Genomic DNA, 22,696 nt, shown 5'->3' on the forward strand with positions numbered 1-22,696 from the left:
CGTAGCATTCAACGCCGCCTTAAAGAGCTAAGTTTTTTTAAGTAGTTCCTTCAAACTTTATACGTGTTTTCTCGTTCAGTATTTTCTAGAAACATTGCCATAAGTTTTCGAAAGTATGGTAAGCTATAAAGCATGTTGTCAATCGCGGCACTTTCGTTGCCAAGCGAAGAACTTTAGAAGTTTTTCCAAAGGAAACTTGCACGGTATCTAGTTTTCATCCTGTCACTGAAATTACTGTAAAACTGATTGCAGAAATAAAGTAGTGAAGGTTGGATTCAAATTATGTTTATACGCTTATCAATCGAGCTATTAAACGACCGAATTGATTACGACAAAGCCAATGAAATTCACTCGTCCTTTCGCCTTTGACGTATGTCAGTCAAACGAAGCCGCTCCCCGCACGCTTGACTTGAAATGTTTTCTTTTCTCCAGAGTGAGAGATATAATAAAAATGTTATTAACCTCGTTTTCTCGGTCCGTACTGTAAAATACGGATCCTCGTTTTTCCCGCCGACTTATGGCCCGCGCGCTTCGCGCTTGGGCCATAAGAAAAACTCGGTCCGTATTTTACAGTACGGACCTCGAACTCGATTAATAAGAGGTATATATATTTTAGTTTTTTTAGATTTCTCGACAAAGATTGTCTCAACAAAGATTGCGTTATATTCTAGCGTGTCATCGATAAACGACATGCGATCCGCGCCAGCTAGCTTTTAAGTTGCGAGAAATGCCAAACGGTCTCTTGCTCGGAGCGGCCCTGTATATTATAACAATTGGAAATTTCTGTCTACTAAATTTAATAGATCCCATCATATAAAATTAGTCTCTTTCGTTTATACATTCTAGTGTTCCATTATAACTGCACGGGAGCATTTTGCTTTTATATTCTACGCAGCGATGTCTTTTTAGATTAAACTTGATTTCTGTTCGATCGTGCTAAACAGAATAAAAGATCCTGTCGCTCGGGTGCCTGCATAAAGAGATGATGTCATCAGTTACACGTCACTGAGCCTGACACAACTGTAACAAGTATTGTAAAATTCATTAATAATTCATGAGGGTGCAAACCAATCCCAGCACAGTATTCAGATCACATGTACACAACTGTAAACCCCAATACAAATCAGACAAAAGAATTAACTTTTGATACAAACTCCTGCTCAGCTAATTAGTATTCATTAACTTTTGATACAGATCTCTACTGATTCGCATAACAATACTTTACATTCAATTTATTGTTTTCATTTCACAAGTAGAATAAAATATTCGCGTCCGATCTGTATGGGCATTTACAATGGCTCGCCTAGCGGCTCGCCATTGTAAACGCCCATACAGATCTCCCGCTCATATTTTATCTACTACTAACAATGTCTTAATAAGCAGACGTGCTGCTCAAGTCTAACAGCATTAGGCTGGATAACTATTACTTTTGTAACTAAAAATCCTTTTCATCAGGGTTGAAAACAGTGAATGAATGAATGAATTTAGAGATAAAATGCAGAAAATAAAGTACAGATCCATTATGAGTAGATTTAACCAACTAAAAACTCCTAACCATTTAAGGTCCATTATCCGCATACAAATTCGTCTGACTGATCTCATACATTTCCTTATAATGTTAGTGGGATTTGTTAAAAGATCAACGCAATTTCCCTTTAGTGGTCATTTTATTAATTCTCGAAACCTTTTTTTCTTGATTAAGTGCTGATATTGTGAGGAAAAATTTGATGTTGGTCACTCAATCTGAAATTATGTTTTTTTGCTATGGTAACAGATCAAAGCGGGTGGAAGGTTGGGAATTTCGTGACAACAATAAAGGAAGGTCAGAAATTATGAAACTATGGACGTATGGTTTTGATTGACTTAATGGAAAGCAGGAATGTGATGGGCCCAAAAATAACATGCTACGCGGGCACAAGGCGAGAATCTGACCTTTTGACGTAACAAAAGTGCGTTTGCTTTGCTCGCATATTGTCTGACATATCTGTTTAGTTTAATAGGTGGCTCATATAACATTTCTCAATCTCCTTTATGGTTGTCACATTAACTTAAATTTATATTATTTATAAGTTTGCTTTTATCGCATTTATTTGCTTTTTCTGCCTGCTTAATTTACCTATTTTAGCTAAGGCAATAATTGCAGTAAATGAGAATGCTAATTTATTTATGATACGTACAAATATGCAAGATCAGTGGCCTCTGCAAAGGTCTCCTTTGATATAGAGGTTATCATGTTGCTGTGCAGGGACCTACAATAGTAATTAATTAGCAAAAAGTACATATTAATATTATATATATAGGAAGGTGTATATGAAGAAACCACAAACCCTATACACCCCAAATAATCTTATTAATTTTAGTAAATGTTTGAAAGAAAATTTGCCCTGAATGGGATTTGAACCCACGTCTCCCCGCATACTGGTCGGGTGTGATAACCACTACACTACGAGGACAATTGCAACCATGCTGGCAACATAACAATCGAAGTGGTGTATTGTGTGATTGAAGACTGGACCTCCCGGGAAATTTTCTTTCAAGGCGACAGGGTAGTGGGAGCCTATAACTCTGTTTGAAACCCAACTAAGGATCAAGCTCATAATACACGACCAAAGTCAACATAGCGGGAGACAAGATTTAAAATTTTGGGTTGTGTGCAAAAGTTGTTAAGACCGTATTTTTGACATCCCATAGGAGAGCTGTCAGGGACGAAAATGACGCCATTACGTTGATTCTGGATTAAAAATCTTACAAACAATAGTGTTTTACGAAAAGTGTTACTTTTGTGCATGTGAATTTGAATCCTAAGGAAATAATTTTTTTTGTATTTTTAGAGAAATCCAGAGTCAGCACTTTTGTTCTACATTCAAGCCGGGGGGGGGGGGGGTGGGGGGTGGGGGAGAAAGTCGGCACTTTTCTTTGAATACATAGCAGTGCCTGGAAACGGTGCGAGTCTATGTCAATCAAGCCGTTGCTAAGAAAGACGTCGAACCAAAGTTTTGTTTTCTCAGAAAGATTTAAATATCAATTACTGCGTGCGTGTGAAATGCGAATAGTGGCGGTGTTTGCGTTTGATGTTTTACGCCGCTGAGATGTTTTTGGCATTTTCAGACAGATTTCTCACCTAATGTCTCCCGTCACTGAGAATGTTTTGGCGGCGTGGAATAACAAGCGAAAAATTTGTCACGGTTGAAATTTAACAACCAATCAAAAGCCCTCTGGGCTTAGTGTCTTGTGACTCTTTTCAGAGTTTAATTTATTTGAAAATAGACCGCTTTTCACGTCTATTTATTGCTTGTAAAGATATCGAAAATTAAAAAGCGTGCATCTAACATAAAGAAACATTTAGACTCCTCACCCCTAAAATTTAAACTTAAACTAAAGCTACTTTTGTCGCTCGATAAAAGTTGTGACATTCAAAACACGATATACGAAACTCTTGATTCACTTGTCAATTCAGAAACCTTTGTCGTGAATGCTTGCGCTGAACTTCACGATTTCACAGCTAAAGATAAAAACAAAGGTTTATTCCAACTACAAAAGGTTCTCACGCGAAAGGCTTAAAATCCAACTAAAAAATATATATAAGATTTGGGACCTAAAAGACAACAACACCGAATTTTCGATCAAGTGGTCCATTGTCACGAGAGCAAGCGCTTACAGGGGAAACCCGTCACGCTGCAATTTGTGTCTGACGGAGAAGCTCTGAATACTATCAGCTGACAGATACACCTTCTTGAACAAAAGATCTGAGCTTGTTACCAAGTGCAGGCACGAAAACAAGTACTACACGGCCAATCAGAGACAGGATCGTTCCAACCGTCCTCCATGAACGTAGTATAAATTGTATTTCACCGCATCTAACGACACAGTCTGATGATCGCTTCGTGCGTTAAACTCTGAGTAACTGTCCGTGAAGTTTCTATCTTTAATTATTGTATAAGATTACGTGCTTAAAGTTTTGAAATCGATGCCTTAATAGTATCCATTCCGATCACAATCACGGTAATTAAGCGTCCATTTTGATTCATACTAATTGATCGTTGCTATTTCTGTCAGGCGGATAATGTTTGTACTTATTATTGTCACGCGACTTGTTTCCGACACCTTATCAAAAGCGATTTTTCCAAGCAGCCGAAAGTAGGCTTGACTTAAATTCAAAGTACACTCCAGCATGTAGCCGTTGAACAGTTATAGGACTCCGATAACAGCACAAAAAGAATACAGACACACAGATTCATAAGCATTTATCTGTCACAGATAATTCTTAAATATCTTAAAAAGGTCAACAAAGTCACAGATTTTCCTTTGTTGTTTTGTGTCTGTGACTGATAAGAACGTTTTCAGCCTCACGTTTCAATAAACTCACGCACACTACCAAGCAAAGTTTCATGGTTGACCTTTCGCGTGTGTCTTCGAGTAATACTCAAATTGAAGACACACAAGGAAAATAATGTCCACGGGATCAGTTGTTTTGAACTAGTTTAATCAGCACAAATTCTAACTTGCCTAAGCTAGCTAGTCAACTGAAGTAAAGGCACACATGTGGTTCGACTACTACGGACTATTACATCTTTGAAATCGGATCTAATCAAAAATGGAAACGGCAAAAAAAGGTTTTCCTGACATATTGTCGGTCGACATACCTACAGTTCTGTAAGGCGCAATCCTGTTTAAGACATGCTTTTCCCCTATTGCTGTACCAAAATCATAAAACACATTGTTCTCACGAAACGGTAGCTATTATCAGATTGACTAATATGACTAGAATGGTGGGAATCTCGTGTGATTGCTTTTATCACTAAGAAAAACAAACAAAAAGCTTAAAAATAAACGCAACTGTCAGTGTAAACAGCATCTGCAGACCTCTCAAGTCTCACGATTTTGTCCTGAGACTCACGGTTTTCACTTCAATCTCACGACGAGAAACAGAAATCTCACGAAAAAACAGAGTAACAAGTCATTTGATTAGCGCCTGGTTTTAGGACTCTTTTAGTTATTTTTGTCCGTCAGTTGATCAATCTCCCGGTTTTTACTGAAATCTCCAGATTTTTTTACCTCAATCTCTAGATTTCCAGTGCTTTGAGGTTGAGAAGTCTGCATCTGTTTTGTTTAAATCTGATGATCGCATTTTTCGGCATTTACTAAAAAAAAAGAAAATTTTGACATGGCGGGAAAAATATTCACATGGCGGGAAAAATATTGACATGGCGGGAAAATTCCGCGGCCTCAGAAAGCAAATACGCATGGAATGCACCTTGTCCCCTGTAGTATTATCTTGTGTCGTCATGACTACGTCATGACGTCACAAGACAAAAAATGGGAAATAATTTCAGAACCATTAGAGTTTAGTATAATTCACAAAATCTTACTTTTGCCAGACTGGTCACCGTTATCACCGTTAGCTACTGTTTGTTGTTTTGATGTCCAGAAGACTTCAAAGAAGCAATCAAAATGCAAATAGCTATTGTGTTTTGTGCACGGTCAAGACCAAATCATGCGAACTAGACAATGAACTTTGTCAAGCTATTCACTACGCCCTTAGCAACCATTCGATAGCTACTGCGCAGTCTCGGTTGCCCGGCACCGCTATGATTACTTTTTGAGTCGTGTAACAAAGGAAGTTTCTTCCCCCCCCCCCCCCCTTGATTCAAGCTTAATTATTCCTGCAGAGAAATGCGTAGTGACCCCCAATTTTCTTTTCGGATTCCAATAGCCGTTGCTGAGATCTACTTTTTCCGCATAGTCATAAACCGCACAAAAGATCTTTGTGTTAAGGAGGAACCGTCCTAAAAGGAGCAAAACATTATCCATTTTATCTCGTTGTGGATGAAATACTTACAAATATTGGAACTGCGATGAACAACAGAACATGTCATTTGGCAAATACTGAATTTTGTTGTAAGAAAGATCTCTATATAAAAAAAAAAAAAATCACTTAAGTTAGTGTTTGACTTCTTACGAAGCTAGTTAGGTTGACGTAGTGAACTTATTGTCCATATAAAATTATAAAAACTAGAAAAGCAGAGTAAGGGTTCCGGCTGCCCCACAATTAAACGTGCATAAGTTTACGGCTTTAAAATGGGATATTTTTATTAAAGAAGAAATTGAAAAACCTTTTAAAAGAAATATCAAAGCTAGAGCATGCCTGACATTTCGGCGTCATTCTGTCACCACTATCAAATGTAAATTATAACGTTGTAAGTTCAGAATATATAGCATTTTGAGTGTCAAAACATGAAAGCTAATAATGCCACCTGACATTATTCATGGTTTAGATTGAATTATGACATTATACTTCGTTTTTCATGAATGTTGATATGCAGTGCAGTTTCCTTCACTTACACTTCACTCAAAATTCTCAGATTGGCAAACACTCTTTCAGGTAGAAATGTAATAGAGTTTGATGACAGTTCACTGTGAGAATAGACAACCCATTCATTAAAATATGTATTTTTAAACCTTTTTCAGTTTTTTTATGAGTATAATCCCAGTACTGATAATTTTCTTTTCACTTACATATATGTTAAATATTGGACATTGGCAAACACTTTGTCAGGTAAAATTCTAATAGCGTTTGACGACAAATATCTGCGAAAAACACACACAAGGTAGTTAGATAGCTGAGAATATCCTTTTTTAGTATAATTTCAGAGGTGATAATAAGAATTGAAGCATTCTGATTGGTCGAGAAGCTCGGCTTATGAGGCTATAATCACCCCGCGCGAGGTGATTATAGCTTTGAAGGCTTGGTTACTTAGCCACGCCACCTTTGACATCCAGGCAAGTAAAAATGGCCGCTCTTGCTGAATGAAAATTTCTTTGATTTGAAAGAAACCAGTCCAAGTCCTGGATATTTTAAACATTGGGAATTTTTCAAATTAACTACCAAGGCTTTTGGACCGAACATATTTTCAAGAGATGGTTCTCAAGGCATTAGAAATGATCGTAAACACGGCGGTTTTGGCGATCGATGAGAAACTCAGTCAGATCGATTGAGCGAACATTATTTAGTTCTTTTCTCACCGGAGCTACTCATTTTCCAGAGGATTCGCACATTCACTTAGAAGTCATCAACAATCATACAAGGTGCCGGACATCTATCTTTCTCATAGTGTTTGTTTTGTTCCGTTTTATTTCTTTAACTATTTGATAAATTCTGATTGCAATCGATGAATTTAACTGGTTTACAACGTATGCAAGCGAACACTTGTGTTTGCTATTTTCTTGTTTGCTATCGTTATTTTGAAGTTCTTGATGATCACCTCTAAAAATTATACTAAAACAATTATTCACCTCAGGCTCCGTGATTATTGTTAAATATTAAATAAGTACTTTCATTTCGTTTTACATGTATGTTAATCCATTTAAGTCTTGTTTTGCAAGTGTCTTCTTTGACTTACAGAATTCCCAAATTTGACAGATCGGCGAACACTCTGTCAGGTAGAAATGTAATAGCGTTTATGACAAATATCTGTTAAGCACATTAAGTAATAAATAAAAATAATAATATTCCTAACTCAGAGTTCAGAGTTTGAATTTTTTTATTCTGAATTTCAACAGGATTATTTTTTTAGGTGTGCAAGCTCCGCTTGCTGTTTTATTCGGGCACATCAATTTTCTGATATCACATCTAAAAAACATAGAACTGTATTCTTGACAAATCCTGGAAAATTTAGAACACGTGGTTAAATTCTAAAAAGTGTATCGTGCTTATCGTGCCTCAGAACAAGCTTTATAATAACTAATTTTTACCATATTTGGAAGGTACTATATAAGCGGTAATAATTTACTTTGGCGGCGATAAGTCACAGGGTGCTGACTGTGATAATCCTATCAAGTGGGTGATACTTCTCTAGGGTAAAGAGTGTAAGATGACAGTCCTCTCCAAGGAAAAGCGAAAAATGTTGTTCTGCCATGCTGGTTGTGTGATTGTAGGGTTCTATAGACACGTGAAAACTTGCCGTCCTGGGAGGTACAGAGGGTCACATGCATGAAGTGGCCGCTCACCAGAAATTAGCTGCTTTGTTCTCTCTTTACAGGGATTACTGATAAAAGCGGGTCTATGGTTAACATAATTGCTTTAAATTAATTTAAAGTATAAATAAGTTTATAGCTAATTCAATAATTTATTCCGTAATATTTCGTTTTTTGCAGTGCAGTGCGTTTCTTTCCACTTAAGTTCACTTACAGACTTGTTAAACGTCTTAGATTGGCAAACACTCTGTCAGGTAGAGAGGTAACAGCATTTGACGACAAATCTCTGTGAAAACAATGATTCGACGGTTTGCAATTGAATAAATACATGTGCCGCTTGTTTTACCTTAAGTTCATTTGCAATTTTGCAGTGCAATGCATTTCTTTTTACTTACAGCACTCTTAAAATTCTCAAATTGGCAAACACTCTGTCAGGTAGAAATGTTATAGCGTTTGATGACAAATTCCTGCAAAATACATAAAGTAACAAGTAAAATGATAATAAAAAGTCTAAAAATGTTTTTCATTCAATTATTACATGATATTTAGTTTCTCATAATTTGAATCCCATGCGAGGTTTGCAATGCAGTGCACTTCGTTTCACTTACAGCTCTCCTAAATGTATCAGATTTTCAAATAATTTGTCTGGTAGAAATGTAATAGCGTTTGATGACAAGTCTCTGGGAAAAAATATATTGTAAAAAAAAAATTGATAATAAGTGGCACCTTTTTTTTTGTTTCTTATATCATGATTATAAAAATGTCACAATATTTACTGTGTAGTACTCTTCGTTGCACTTACAGATATTGCAATTTTTTCAGATTGGCCAAGAGTCCGTCAGGTAGAAATGTGATAACGTTTGATGACAAAGATCTGTAAAAAAGACATAACGCATACGAGTAATGTTAATGATAAAAATTGTACCTGTTACATTTTAATTACTTTTAATACTCAAGAGCTTACAGCTATGCAAAGTATGCAGTGCAGTACACTTCGTTTCACTTACAGAGTCCGCAGATTTTTCAGATTGGCAAACACTCTGTCAGGCAGAAATGTAATAGTGTTTGATGACAAATATCTGTGAAAATACATAATGATAATAACTAACATCGCTTCATTTAACAAGAAAACCTTGACCGTGCTGTGTTCTTTTATAAAGCACGCAGGAAGTGACAAGAGCACAGAAGAGGTGTGGGGTGAAATACCAGCCGCAGGCGTGTCTCTTCACTTCTCGGATCTCGCATCGTTTCCAGGCACTGCTATGTCTTCAAAGAAAAGTGTCGACTCTCCCCCCCCCCCCCCCTGTATAAATATAACAGCATATCTTGGTTCTGTGAAAGTACGTAGTGCAGGAAGAGTAATTATAGATAAAATAAGAAATTTTAAAATTGAATTATTTCGTCGTGTTTTGTCTTCCATAGATATTTAACATTAATGCAAAAATTGCAGCGCAAAATGCAAGCTTCGTTTCACTTACAGATATTGCAAATGTGTCAGATTGGCAAACACTCTGTCAGTTAGAAATGAAATACCGTTTGATGCCAAAGATCTGCAAAAATACATACTTCGATAAGAGTAATATGAAAAATATATTTTTTTTACATTTAATCATACCATTATGTTTTGATTTTCATAAATATAAATTTTTGCACTATTTGTATTGTAGTGCGCTTTGTTTTACTTACAGTTCCTGCAAATTTGTCAAACTTTCAAACACACTGTCAGTTAGAAATGAAATAGCGTTTGATGTCAAAGATCTATGGAAATATATTATCTTATAAGTAAATTGACGATAACTAACAACCCTTTGAAAGATATCATTACATTATGATTTGTTTTGTGCGAGTATAGACCCATAAGATTTATAGTGCAGTTTGCTTCGTTTTACTTACAGTTCTAACAAATTTGTCAGATTTTTAAACACTTTGTCAGGTAGAAATGTAATAGCGTTTGAAGACAAATCCCTGTGAAAATACATAATAAATTAATCGGATAATGAAAAACTAGGGAAGTGGGGAAAGATAGAAGAGAAAACTTAAACCTTCTGGCCTGCAGCCAAGTATCGACCATTAGCAGGCAAGCCCAAACTGAATTTTTCTGCAGTCTTGGCTTAAAAACAGAGTAAATCACAGGCCAAGAATCATAGGCGTACGGGCCGGGGGGCAGGGGGGCTGCAGCCCCCCCAAATTTTGGGCAAGTCAGATTTTTTGGGCAGCAAGAGAAAATTTGGGTAAAGCCGTTTTTTAAGAAGTTTTTTTTCGAAGTGATAGATATTTTCTATTTTAACCTCAAGACGGCGTGTTAAAGCCAGTTAACTAAATTCACATGAGACAGTGGTTGCTTAGCACCTGACGAGTTTCTGGTTAGTAGTGAAAGGGACCATTTGTTGATATACATATTTGTAGTTTTTTTACTGTTGGGCACTGTACTGCAAATATCTGTCACAGTGAAACACCTGATAAAAAAGCTTCTCCGCGTTGCTCAATTTTACAAAATCGACGGCGAGATTCTGGAAGCCGAGCAGAAAATGTGCGCGAGTTTTCGTCGTGTACGTGGATTAGGCTACATAACTGTTTCAGAAATGCTGGAGACAATGCAAGGGAATGATCTATTTGATAAGTTTTGAGAGTTTCCTTACGTGGTTCATATCCATGCAATGATACCTGCTACATCGTGTTCTGCAGAACGATCATTCAGTGCGTTGCGCAGATTAAAAACTTACCTCCGCAGCACCTGATGGGGCGACAACGTTTCAGTACGGCCAAGTAAAAAAACAAAACAACTGTTTTTGTCCCCGCTGCTTCATCTTTTGGGGCCGCCTCTCTTTTTGTATTATTTTTTTTTGGAAATAACAAAAAAAATTAAACCCGTGTTACGCTAGGTCCGTACTGGATAGGTCAATTACCTTGCAGGATTTATTTTCTGGCCTAGAGAATTTGACGATGTAGGATAAAACATCGATATTCGAACAACACAGGTATGGAATGCAACAAAAATTAATAATAATAATAAAAAAATAACAAAAAATGAGCCCGCCCGCTCTCTCTTTTATAGAAATCCGGAAGAGAAACATTTGTTTTTTACTTGGCCTAAATTATTACTTGTCATCGCACTTATTAGCATTAAAAAGGCATATTCCATATTTGTAGTCAACAGTGACATGGATCGTATTGCTGACATCTTCGGCCGTTGAAATGGTAGAGACAGCTATTTCTTTTAACGTATTTTTTGAGCTCATACGATAGATTCTTATGTAACAATTTTTCACTTCATTTGAAAGCCTATGCTAGTTCATCGTATGACCCTTATTTCTTCTTGACTGCTTCGTAAAAATTTGGGCAACTTGCGAGAATTTTTTGGGCAAATGTCTCACCGCCCCCCCTGGCAAAAAATTGCCCGTACGCCTATGCCAAGAATTACCATCCTCTGTTCGTGTGGGCAAAGTCCGGCAAAATATTCAGATTTATCAGTTCCTTTTTTAAACACTTAAACTTAAAAGGACGCAGTTGAGTACATATAGAAGGTAACATAACCTAGGCCAGACACGAGGATTGGTCTTTGACAACCAAGAAATGTGGCCATAGCAAGTTAAGTTGGTTGGTTGGTTGTTTTTTTTTGAAACCTCTTGAAGATTCCAATAAATCTCGCTGGATCAATAAGAGTATGGGGTTCTTTTAAAATTGAAACGAAAAGAAAACAATAGCACACGATTGTATCCTTTTAACATAATTTTTGCCAAGTTTGGTAACAATTTTCCTCTATAACTATGCTTTTCAAGATTAACATTTTCAAAGAGTTTTTTTCTTCTCACCGCTATAAATTCATACAAACGCTTTTTCCTGTCACTTTAATTTCATACCTTGATGTATGTAAAGCAAACAACACAACTATTTTTGCAGCATATTTTGTGTGCTTTTATTGTTTTCACTTATAAATATTCAAGATTTGCCAGGTTGTCTAACGCTCCGTTGGATAGAAATTGAATATGGCTTGAAGACAAGTCTCTAGAAAATGAAAAGATATCAGCGTACGTTGTGGATATTATAACACTATCTAAAAAATGAAAAGATATCAGTGTTATGAATCAGTGTTATGATAAAAACTTAACCTTTTTTTTTCGATGAACTTACATATTAGATACATTTCCGCGTGTCACTCATTATCCCTTGTTTTTTTTTCTTTGCAATTGACTGTGCATATGAAAAAGTACACCAAGGAAAAAACTCACAGCAAATGTATTCAATGCTTTTTACGACTATTGTGAATAAAACAAAATAAAATCAGACTAACAGCATTCGTAGGCCTGTGAGATTAGAAAAGATCCCAACAGGAACATGTGTAAAGTTGCTTGAAATCACTCTTCTGGAAATCATAACAGCATTCTACAAATTAACACAAATCTAAAAATAGTGTTTGCTACGTTCTCTCAAAACAGAATACGATCAAAGAATGTAATTTCTTTGAGATATGGCAATTTGTTACTTTAGTTTTTTAAGTAAGATAATTTCATTTTCATTGAAAAATAATGAAATAAAGAAAAGAAAGGAAAAGAACAGGCATACGAGGGTAGACACGAATGGCGCTATTGCGCCTATTAAATTTGGGATAATCATTAAAGTTCGAAATTTTGATAACGAAGAAAATATGCAATGCAATATTGGATAAAAATATGAATGGCCAAAAAGTCATATGTTAGCTTCTTCTATATCACGAGGCGCTGCTGCGTTAGTCCCCAGAACGAGAGGTCCGGGTTGGAGTCCAGGCTGACATTATTGTGTTGTGTTTTATTGGGGTAAGATACTTTGCGTCATTATCGGCCAGCAATTAACATGTAAATACAACTTTTACTACCGCAGCTTATTAAATATTTTTGAAAATGTAGAAAAGCATGTTCACTCGCCCCACCCTGTTTCCTACAAACTCCAAAAAGCCATTTCTGTAGGGATAAACAGAAATTATATACTGATATAAACCACTAGAGATTCTTACAAAGATTCGATGAATGTTGAAGAGCATTTCGCAATATCTCCTGGTGTCGTTACATTCCGGCAAGATAGAACATTTCCCCACGGATAAATCCATTCATAAGAACATACGACGTCACAATCTAAACATCAACAAAACTAGAATGAGAATCCTTTTTAAGTAAAGGACAGCTACGAACGAAGTTTTGGGAACTTAAGGACGTTCGCGCGAAAATCTTATAACATTGAAATTTTTCTGCTAGTTCACGAGTTACTCATGTTAGAAATGTAAAAACGAGATTGGGATCACCGAATTATTATCTGAAAGAAGGCGCATTTTTGAATAAATTTGACCTCGTCACGCAATATTACTTCATCGGCTTCTGGCGACCAAATAAATGGGCTAATGGGGATGTGCCGCTGGATGGGGTCGCATTTTCACGACTGGACTGACTATAATGGGGTTGCCTTTTCATGCATTTTTATAGGGTGGCTAGAATGGGGTCACACTTTTCCATGATTTTGAGAGTAAGAAAATTCTGGCAAGTTGTGATTTATAAACGGAAAGATTCGCCGAAAAAAAAAATGTTACCGTATTTATTGCTGTTGTTTAATATTTGACAAACGGCTCCCATTAAATTTCCTGCCTTGAAATCACAACTTAAACATTTACCAGTTGCACAATAGTCCAGAACAAAGTCCGCATTCGTGTTAGGATATTCAATTGCTATTCTGCGTCCATCGAAGTTAAGATAACTTGGATCTTCTTTACCTAGAATGACTTACTTAAAAGGATTTATACAGTAGACGCAAAAACAGAAAGTGACTAAGTTGGGGTCGTGAAAATTACATTTACCCAAAAGTGACTAACATGGGGTCTATAATTGTCCATAGAATATGGCTATAATGGGGTGGGGGTTCTGAGAGGCCAGCGGCACTTACCCAACAAAAACTGACCCAAGTACCCCCCCCCCCCCCCGGGAATTGATGTAGGCCAACTTTCTTTGCACGAGAAGAGAAAATAAAAGAAAACAACCAACTTCTAACATTCAGATTTGGCCCATTTTTGTCAATCGGTAGAGATTATCATAGAAGGTGAAATACCCCGAAAAAATGGGAGTCATCGACCATTTAAGAGACGAAACTACAAGCGAAGTTAACGCAGCGGCTACCTACCTTATTTGTGTTTATAAAGTTTTGTCAGTGTGCGCGCTCATTCATGACATGGCGTGACGTTGCGACATGAATTACGTGCGCAGTAGGGGTGCGCATGGACAATTCGCGCAAACAGCCTTAAACCTCAAGCTAATCGAAAGGCGCACAGGAAATCCATTATGTCTTATACTTCTGTAATACTCCAGCAAAGTAATTTAAAAAAAATAGTGTTTAACTTGGCTTAAAACCCTTTGTTAGCTGATTTCACCTTATTTTTCTGCTGTTTTACCTAAAAAAGTCTTTGTTGGGTGGGGTGAGATGTTTGAATTATCCCATTTTACGTCCGAAGGCTAAAAATGTAAGTTATATTTATGGCCGGATACAAAGCACGCCCAAAAAGAAGAACCTAAAGTAAAATAATGTTGGTGTTCTTACCTTTAAAAATAACTGAGACCACTCCCACGTCACTACCATACTTGTTGGTGGCCACAAAAGTGTAGTTTGCTTCTTCATTTACCACTACATCCGCATTCCAGAAGAGCGTTGTATTTGCCAGTACTCTTGAGTTTCTTATCAGTGCTATGTATATGGGCTCAGTTCCAGTGGCTGAACACCAAAACCTGTACCCTGGTAACACCCGTAGAACTTTTGCTGGCAATACCAACTTGGGTGAAACTATTTTTTGAGAAAAACTTAAATTAGACACTACATTTTTTAATATGTTCATTTGTATTTCGGGGCTAGTACTGGCTGTCAAATGGAGTAGGTGTTTTATATCGTTCTGACACAGCTTTGGCAAGGAAAACTGAGGTACACCACAGTTGCGCCATTTTGAAAAGCATGCACGAGAAGTTAAAGAAACAAGATGTGCTCGTGAGGATAAACGGAGGGTTACTGAGAATTGAAAATACAGCGGGTGATGTTGAAAACGGCCTAAGCTCTATGACAGAAGACTAGCAAGAGGTAAAGATGGACTTGGGCTTAAAAGCAGATTTACGCCACTGTCAATGCGCTGAAGGATATGAACTTCCCAACAGGTCGAGAAGGAACAACTTAGTCTTCTACAACATAACAGAGAAAGCTTAGGAAGGGGATTGCATCTCCATTATACAGGATTTCATCCCACAGCATATGTGCTTCAAAACTATATTTGGTCATGTCGAGCTGGAGCGGCGCATCGTACGCCGAGCAAAGCGTTTTCTGCTACTGGAAAGCGCCTCAGACCGTTCCACGTCGCAGTCCTGCGATATACGGATAAGATGAAGGTACTAACAAATGCAGAAGCTGTGGGAAGCCAATCGAAATGAAGTGTCTTCGGCATAAGCGAAGGTTATGCTAACAGAACCGAACAATGGCGGGAGAAACCCGTGCCGTACAGAAAGGTTTTTTAAAAAGAATAGTTGGCGTAGACAGAAAAGTCAGCATCACATATCTGACAGTCTTAAATTATGACAATGTCAATAGCTGTCACGAAACCGTAGGAAGCAAGAAGCTAACAACGCCGGCGGAGCTGGGCAGATCAATAACTTCGATTTTACATTCAATTTCAGGAGTAAAAAAGAAACTTCAATAGACAATCTCTTTTACTCTCTCTATTAAAGGTACTTTTAATGTCTTTGTTGTAAGTAATCTTCTGTTTTCTCTAGGCTTGCACTTAGAAAGGCATTTGTGTTTTGAAACGATTAAGTTATTGATATGTATATTTAAGTAAGTTAAGTTTTAACAACTTAAATTTCGAAGGTTTAAACAGTTCAAGAAAATAAAAGGAATAGCTAGCTTTAGGCAGCTACACATTACGATATACTTTATAATTGTCTTAAAAGAGACATACAGTTCTACTGACCAAGAAAATATTTGGAGTAACGAGCAGAGCAGTAAAGTTTTTTTTTGCCATGGAGGTAATTCAAACACCCAAGGAAAACTGCAAGGGCAAGTTGCAGCGACAGTTCCTATTGTGCCACAATGAGACGTGCATGTCGCTGCGGTGATAAATTAAGGCAATAAGTTTATGCGTGCTTACCTTGTGTATTTGTAGCATGACCGCAATCCACATTCCACATAAACACTAACAGCAAAGAAAAAATCTTCACGGCGCAAAATAATTTGTGTCTTCCCATATGGTCTATAAAGCAACCATTCCTGTGTATAAAGAAGGCGTTACTAAACAGGGAAACACCAAAACAAAACACCGAGACGGATATTTTTTCTTTTCTTCATTTCGAAAAACCAAACATAGCTTTCTTCTTTTCTTTCTTTAAGAAACAACTAAAACAGTGTAAACCTCATGCTTACTTCATTCAAAATGCGGTTTATAAGTTGGATGGTGTTAATTATCTATTGCAAAAAAGGTACGGTAAGAATATGACTTTATAACCGAAGGTTTCTTAAGTTTTAAATTATTCTTCGCTTTTTAAATAGTAGAATCAAAAAACTTCCCAAAAAACTTCCATCGAACAGATATATATATATATATAGAGGATATTACACGGTGGCGAGAAGATATGAATTTTATGTTCGAGTGGCAGAAATGATTCATTGCATCGGATTCAAATCAAAGTCAGTAATGTTTTCAGTTCTTACGTGTTATTTAGTTGACAAGTATTTTGTTTGATCGGAATTCAGTTTTTAGTGTTTCTTTAGTGTCGATGCTTGCTAACAACAAACGACACGAAACCAAGTTCATTCAGCAAAATAGAAATGGCGCGAATCGTGACATCAATGAGCGATATGTCACTCGCAAGAGCGTCATACGGAAAATACGCCACTCGGGTCCCGGATGGAGTGGCGTATGGAATCTACGAGTGGTTTTGGTCCCAGTAAAACACTCTCCTCCATATAATAAATATAATTATATAGAAGTGCGAGTAAGTGGCACCTTCAAGAACCTTAAATCAAATCTTTGATTTAAAACTACCTCAAAGAAGATCTACTCTCCCCTTTTGTTCTTGAACTTGACTGAACTCGAACTCGAACTCGAACCAGCTTTCAAATTCGTAGCTGCTGGTCGCTGCTGGTTGCTTATAACTGGATATAAGCTACAAATTTTTAAGTCTTCTGATATTGTTCAAGAATTAAGATCAAATCTATGATTTCAAATTACCTCAAGTTAACCTACTGTCTGTCGTTGTACATGTACTTGAACTTGACGTAATCTACAGCTTTCAAATTCGTAGCTGAGGGTTGCTTATAACTGCATCTAAGCTGCAAGTTCTTAAGTCTGAAAAGAAAAGCCGTTTTCATACAAATTATATTTCACTGCTTGATGTGAACTGGGTGATATGGTCTCGTGGACTAATCGGTTGCTTAATTTTGTCGCAAAAGCCGTTATCTGTATACATGTAGATAATGCGGGAGATAAAATATGGTACGCTGCTGAGAACTGAAAATCAATCAGATCTCTGCATGATTTTGATTAATCTTGGGAAAAAGCCTATTTAGAAAAATATATTGGCGATATGCAGCCGAGTTTTAATTTATATGAAAAATGTGGTTATTATTACGGGAATTACACTTGGTTGTTTCGAATGATACCGACAGTAAATCTCACCTTCAATTTCTTTTTAGCCTATCTTCAGATAACTTTATCTACAACAAAACGGAACCTTGACGAAACCAGCGGTGGCCGTAGACATATTGCTCTCGTTCCGTCGCCTTTGTTAACAATGAAACTCGAGCCAGTTAACAATGAAACTCGAGCCAATTATAAAACAGTCAAAAATATTTGGAAAACCATATTTGTTTCACTTTGAAAGAGGCGATGATTTTCCTGACCCATCTCCAGCAGTAGAGACGGACTATTTTTGATACTGTTTCCAGTAAAAGATATTTGGGTTATTGACCAATCGTGAAGTCAAGATGGCAGGTTGATCAAGTTCAAAGAGACCAATATCCTGCCATCTTGACCAAACAAGCTTGGTCAATAAAGGATTTATTATATGACTTTCTTGGAGCACTGAAAAGGATCCAGTTGCGTGCACAATCAATGGCGCACGCTAAAATCATTTCGTTGGTTAAAAAGTTTAATGAGTGACAACATGAATCGAGACGAAATAGAAATAAAAAACGATGCGACAACAGTGATATTCACCTCTTTTTAAATCTCAAAAGGTTATTAAAATTGCTTAAATTTGCGAATCAACGTTGAGTTTGAAACCTTAAAACAAGAATGCCCATTCCATCTGGCCGCCAGCTTTTGATTATTGGAGGCTTTGCAGAGTATTTGCTCCCTTATGGCGCTTTAGTGGTGCAAACCTGCCGTGACACGAGCTGAATAATGAAATTGTGATTGTTGAAAGCGTTTGCAATTGGGACTTACCACTTCACGGGAAACGAGCTTGAACTTTTCTACATCATTAATTTAAATGTTTGACCCACCCTTATTGGACGTGAGCGTTAGATTCTTTGGTTTAAAGATGTTAAGCTTGCAACACAGTGCCTGGTTCGCCGTGCCGTCCGCTTTCTTCCATTTTTGAAAATGTTACACAAACAACAAGATTGCCCAGTACTTTATTCTTCAGGTATGTCACTGTCTTCAGTCTCTCCCTTTTCCGCCAAATAAACAAAGCTGATATCATGTCTTCAAGTCGCTTTGCGTTTTAATTTTTGTATTAGCCGGTTTTTTCGGCAAATAAAGTTCGCGAATTCGTTAACACTTGTTGTTTAATTTGTTAATGTTTGCTCTCATTCGCTTCAAAACCCATTTCTTTGTTATCGAACTTCTCTTCCCTAGAAACAGTCAGATAATCTTTGTGTTGTTTTGGAAAATAGCTTCATAGCGAAAATTTACGACGAGAAGCTTTTTCAAGTAGCGTCGGGAAAAGTTTATTCGCTTGCGGGAACACAGCGGGCGATCCCGAGCGGTCAAGATGGCTCCATCTGGACTGCTCGGGTAGCCGCTCAGAGTACGAGATTCACTTTATCTTGACCGCTCACGGAGCTAGTCATATAATAGTCTTACTAATTAAGGGGGAAAACAAATAAGGTAGCCCGGTTCATAAACATTTGATAGTTAGGTGCCTAGGGTGGGTCTTCTGTGTTGTCACTACGTGGTATAAACATAAACAATCAATTATATGGCAAAGCCAGTCTTAGGGACCGGTCATTATTTATCGCCTGGGGGGGGGGGAGCGGAGGATTATGGGAAAAACATGGTGAAATTTAGGTGATCCCTCCTTTAAACGTTATTCCATGAAGTGATCCCCCCTCATTACTATTGATTACTTTCGTGATCCCCCCACCGCCGATGTATTTGCACCCATATTCAGTTACCAGTTATGGAGCCCTGGCAAAAATATCTTCTTCCAAACCAACACTCCACGAAATTAAAGTTTCTTAACAGCATTGCCAACAGATTTACGAGTTTGTTTCGTCGCAAGTAATCAGGGTTCAGGAACTAACTGCTTGAACAATAGCAAATGCGATTGGTGCTAAACTTGATAAGATAGAGGAGCTGTCAAACAAAGAGAATAATTTTCTAAAGGGTGAGAAATTTAATAAGTTCATTTAAGGCATAATAAAGAGTTGCATTCGAAGGCGATGAGTTCGCCTTTTTAGAGTAAAACACAAAGACGAATCACTGCGCTGTTTACGGAACCTCAGTCCGCTCCTACAGGTTTACAAAAGCGCAGATCGACCTCCAGGAGAGGCGACAAATGCTTCATGTTAAACAAACATGCTATTTCACAATGTTTCAGTTATCAGGAGTTATGGTCCACAATTAGAATTCACCTGTCATGTTCAAAGATGAATATAAGCTAAGCACGTTTTAAAGGATAAAAAAGACGTGTTAACACAAAACGTTCTCGATTTAAATTGAAATGTGCACATTCCTCAGTATGACAGTTTCCGTTTTATAATAAAGTTGTGTTAGAACAAATTGAGACCGCAAATGCAATCATCTCCCAGTAGAAAAGGCGCGTTTATTTTGTGTGCTCTTAAACTTGCATTATCCAAACAGATTTGAGTGGTCCCGCATCTGAATCCTTCCAAAATCTTCAGTGATCCCCTTTTTGGGCTCTCAGTAACGACTGATCCCTCCTTCTGTTCATCTATAATTCAAGTGATCCCCCCAAAATCCTACCGTATTATCCTAAAGATCGGGAAACTTCTGATTTGGAAACTGAAACAGGCATCACCGAAAGGCAGGAGGCCATAGACGATTTTATAAACGAACAGAAAAGTACAAACACAAATCAGAAGAAGACAGCTACTGATATGAACCAACTGAGCTTGACCGACTTTCCGTCCAAATTTTTCACGCAGCGAATTTTTTATAAACACACGCGGCAAAAATTGAAGAAGAATACGAGCCAGTAGCAATTTCCAGTTTTCAGCGCAGCATACAGCGATACCTGAGAAGACAAAAAAAATACTCAATGACAATGAGTTTGAAAATCGAGAAAAGTACTAGCTGCGAAGTGCCAGTCACTAGTTCACAAGTACGGCGAAGGGAACAAGCCGCAAGGCGTTCAGGCGATTGATGAAGACAAAGAAGATACTATTTTTGAATAGGGAGAATTCGACGACTCCTATCGAGTTTCACTTCAAAGAACTGTCTGGTGGTTTTGTCCTTTTACTTCGGTTTGCGAGCCAAACACGAAAGCCAACCGTACACACTGATCCGGCGTTTTCGGTCACCGAAAACGGAGCTTTTCAAAAACGCTCAACAAAGTAGCGTATCGTTTTCAAATTTATTCAGGTTAATGTGAACGGAAAACATTTTACGCGGCGGTTTTAAATTTCTCCGTTTTCAAATTTATCCGGGTCAGTGTAGACGAGGCCTCAGAGTACAGATGTACGAAGGAATTGTCACGCCATCAAACCAATACGGCCGACCAGCTTCCGAACTTCTTGCTTAGGTTTTCTCTTGACCACTTTGGCGTCATTAGATTTAGAATGTCCTGTTCGTAACACGGCAATAGAAGGTGAAATTTCCGTACAAATTACGGATGAAAACACCGAGTCGGAAAGTAACAACAAAGTAAACAACCAAGGATTGGTAAAGAAGTCAAGCGCCGAAATTGACGACATTATAACGAGAGCAGAAACGAAAAACACGAAAGAGAATACAAAACGGCGAATACACAGACAAATGCAAGAAAAGCATTTTTTGAAAATTATACAATTCAGACTTATCCCATATAACTAGTAATAATCATAGATTAACAGAGTGCGCAACAGACCCCGAGACTGAAAACAATTCGATAGATTTACAGTGTGGCACACATGCCAACTCAGTAAATTTCTTTTGTGAAACAATTTCTGCCAAGACAAATTAAATATATCGCCAGAATTATTTTGTGGCACAATACCCGATTCCCTCTACAGCGCGCGCCTGCAGGGAATCACGGTAGTTGTATTCATCAAACCACGCGCGAGACTCAGCAACGTGCATCGTTGCTAAGTCTCGCGCACGATTTGATGAATACAACTACCGTGATTCCCTGCAGGCGCGCGCTATAGAGGGAATCGGGTATTGCCATGTTGACTAAATTGAAAGGAGAGTGAGTAAAATTTAATTTACCAGCAGTAGGGTTAACCGTACAAAATGTCCACGTTGATATGTACGACGTCGTGTGCGGTAAGTCAATGTGTGAATACGCGTTAAATCAAGGTCGATAGCATGAAAGCGAGGCATTTATGCTAACTCCAAAATCGACCCTGGTATACGCCGGACACCCAGTATGTGTAAAAGGCACCACGCAAAATTAAGAATGCGTTCTCCTTCGTCAAACGCAATATTTTTTCTGGCTTTTTCAAAACAGCTTGGTGTCGTAAAAGAAAAATTGCCAAAAGCCTTCACAAAATGACCAACAAAGAGCTTGACAACAAACTTCGTCCGAGTCATTTATTCGCAGAAGCTGGAACAAAGACGTGCACTTTACTCAAGGTCATCGCTTCTTGGATTTCGCGACGCTATCGAGAAATACCTAAATAATCCACCCCTAAACCGAGGAATTTTCTATCACAAAAGGGGGTTCAGGAATTTCAAGCTTCAAACAAGCTGCTGCAAAGTAAGATAAAATTGAACAAGCGCAAAAACAAAGAAAACACCAAGCAGAAACCTGCCAATCCAGAAGCAGACCTCCAGAAATTGTTAAACCTCCAATACAATTCGAGGGCCTTTTGCGGAATGTCTGGTTTCACATCAACTTGTACTGGTGTCGCCGCGGATGCGAAGGTCAACAAGAACTCACCAAACAAAGCTTCCACTTCTTGGTGGACGAAAGTGGACGCGAGTACTTTTCGATGACCAATGACAACAGACCTCTGGGGGTCCACAAACTCGCCATCCTCGGAGACCCAGGGGCAGTCAGTCGGGGCGACGGACAGCTCATCCGGACGACAGGATTTTCGGCGAAAGTTTACAACAAGCTCGGGAGAGCCCCTGGGCACTTTCTTTTACCGAACCAGTTGCAGAAGCGTTTGAACTCCTTCCTTCTGATTGGCCAGAAAAACAGTTGTTCTGGTTAATCAGCGAGGATGAGCAGCAGAGCGGCTCTGACGCCTTCTTACACGAAGTTTTTTTCCTCCTAGAACTTTCGCACGAAAATCCCGTCGTCCCGAAGAGCTGCCCGTCGCCCCGACTAACTGCCCCTGGGTC

General features: G+C 38.0%; 1 protein-coding gene across 1 annotated transcript in view; it reads right to left on the reverse strand.

The window, feature by feature from the left end:
- Positions 1-17,358, reverse strand: part of LOC144659298 (uncharacterized) — a 23,775-nt gene extending 6,417 nt beyond the window's left edge. Inside the window, exons 1-19 of the mRNA XM_078519717.1 lie at positions 17,195-17,358; positions 16,115-16,233; positions 14,530-14,769; positions 12,965-13,082; positions 12,266-12,337; positions 9,868-9,939; positions 9,661-9,732; positions 9,453-9,524; positions 8,982-9,053; positions 8,777-8,848; positions 8,583-8,654; positions 8,370-8,441; positions 8,189-8,260; positions 7,821-7,965; positions 7,401-7,471; positions 6,517-6,588; positions 6,343-6,414; positions 5,840-5,911; positions 2,178-2,249 (exon numbers count right to left, since the gene is read on the reverse strand). Coding sequence (XP_078375843.1) covers positions 2,178-2,249; positions 5,840-5,911; positions 6,343-6,414; positions 6,517-6,588; positions 7,401-7,471; positions 7,821-7,965; positions 8,189-8,260; positions 8,370-8,441; positions 8,583-8,654; positions 8,777-8,848; positions 8,982-9,053; positions 9,453-9,524; positions 9,661-9,732; positions 9,868-9,939; positions 12,266-12,337; positions 12,965-13,082; positions 14,530-14,769; positions 16,115-16,211 — 1,607 coding nt within the window. The 5' untranslated portion in view covers positions 16,212-16,233; positions 17,195-17,358. The remainder of the gene's footprint in view (positions 1-2,177; positions 2,250-5,839; positions 5,912-6,342; positions 6,415-6,516; positions 6,589-7,400; positions 7,472-7,820; positions 7,966-8,188; positions 8,261-8,369; positions 8,442-8,582; positions 8,655-8,776; positions 8,849-8,981; positions 9,054-9,452; positions 9,525-9,660; positions 9,733-9,867; positions 9,940-12,265; positions 12,338-12,964; positions 13,083-14,529; positions 14,770-16,114; positions 16,234-17,194) is intronic.
- Positions 17,359-22,696: the final 5,338 nt, after the last annotated feature.

This window comes from Oculina patagonica, chromosome 7 (genome assembly GCF_052425735.1).
Source record: "Oculina patagonica isolate OP01 chromosome 7, crgOcupat, whole genome shotgun sequence".
In the NCBI taxonomy this organism is placed as follows: domain Eukaryota; kingdom Metazoa; phylum Cnidaria; class Anthozoa; order Scleractinia; family Oculinidae; genus Oculina; species Oculina patagonica.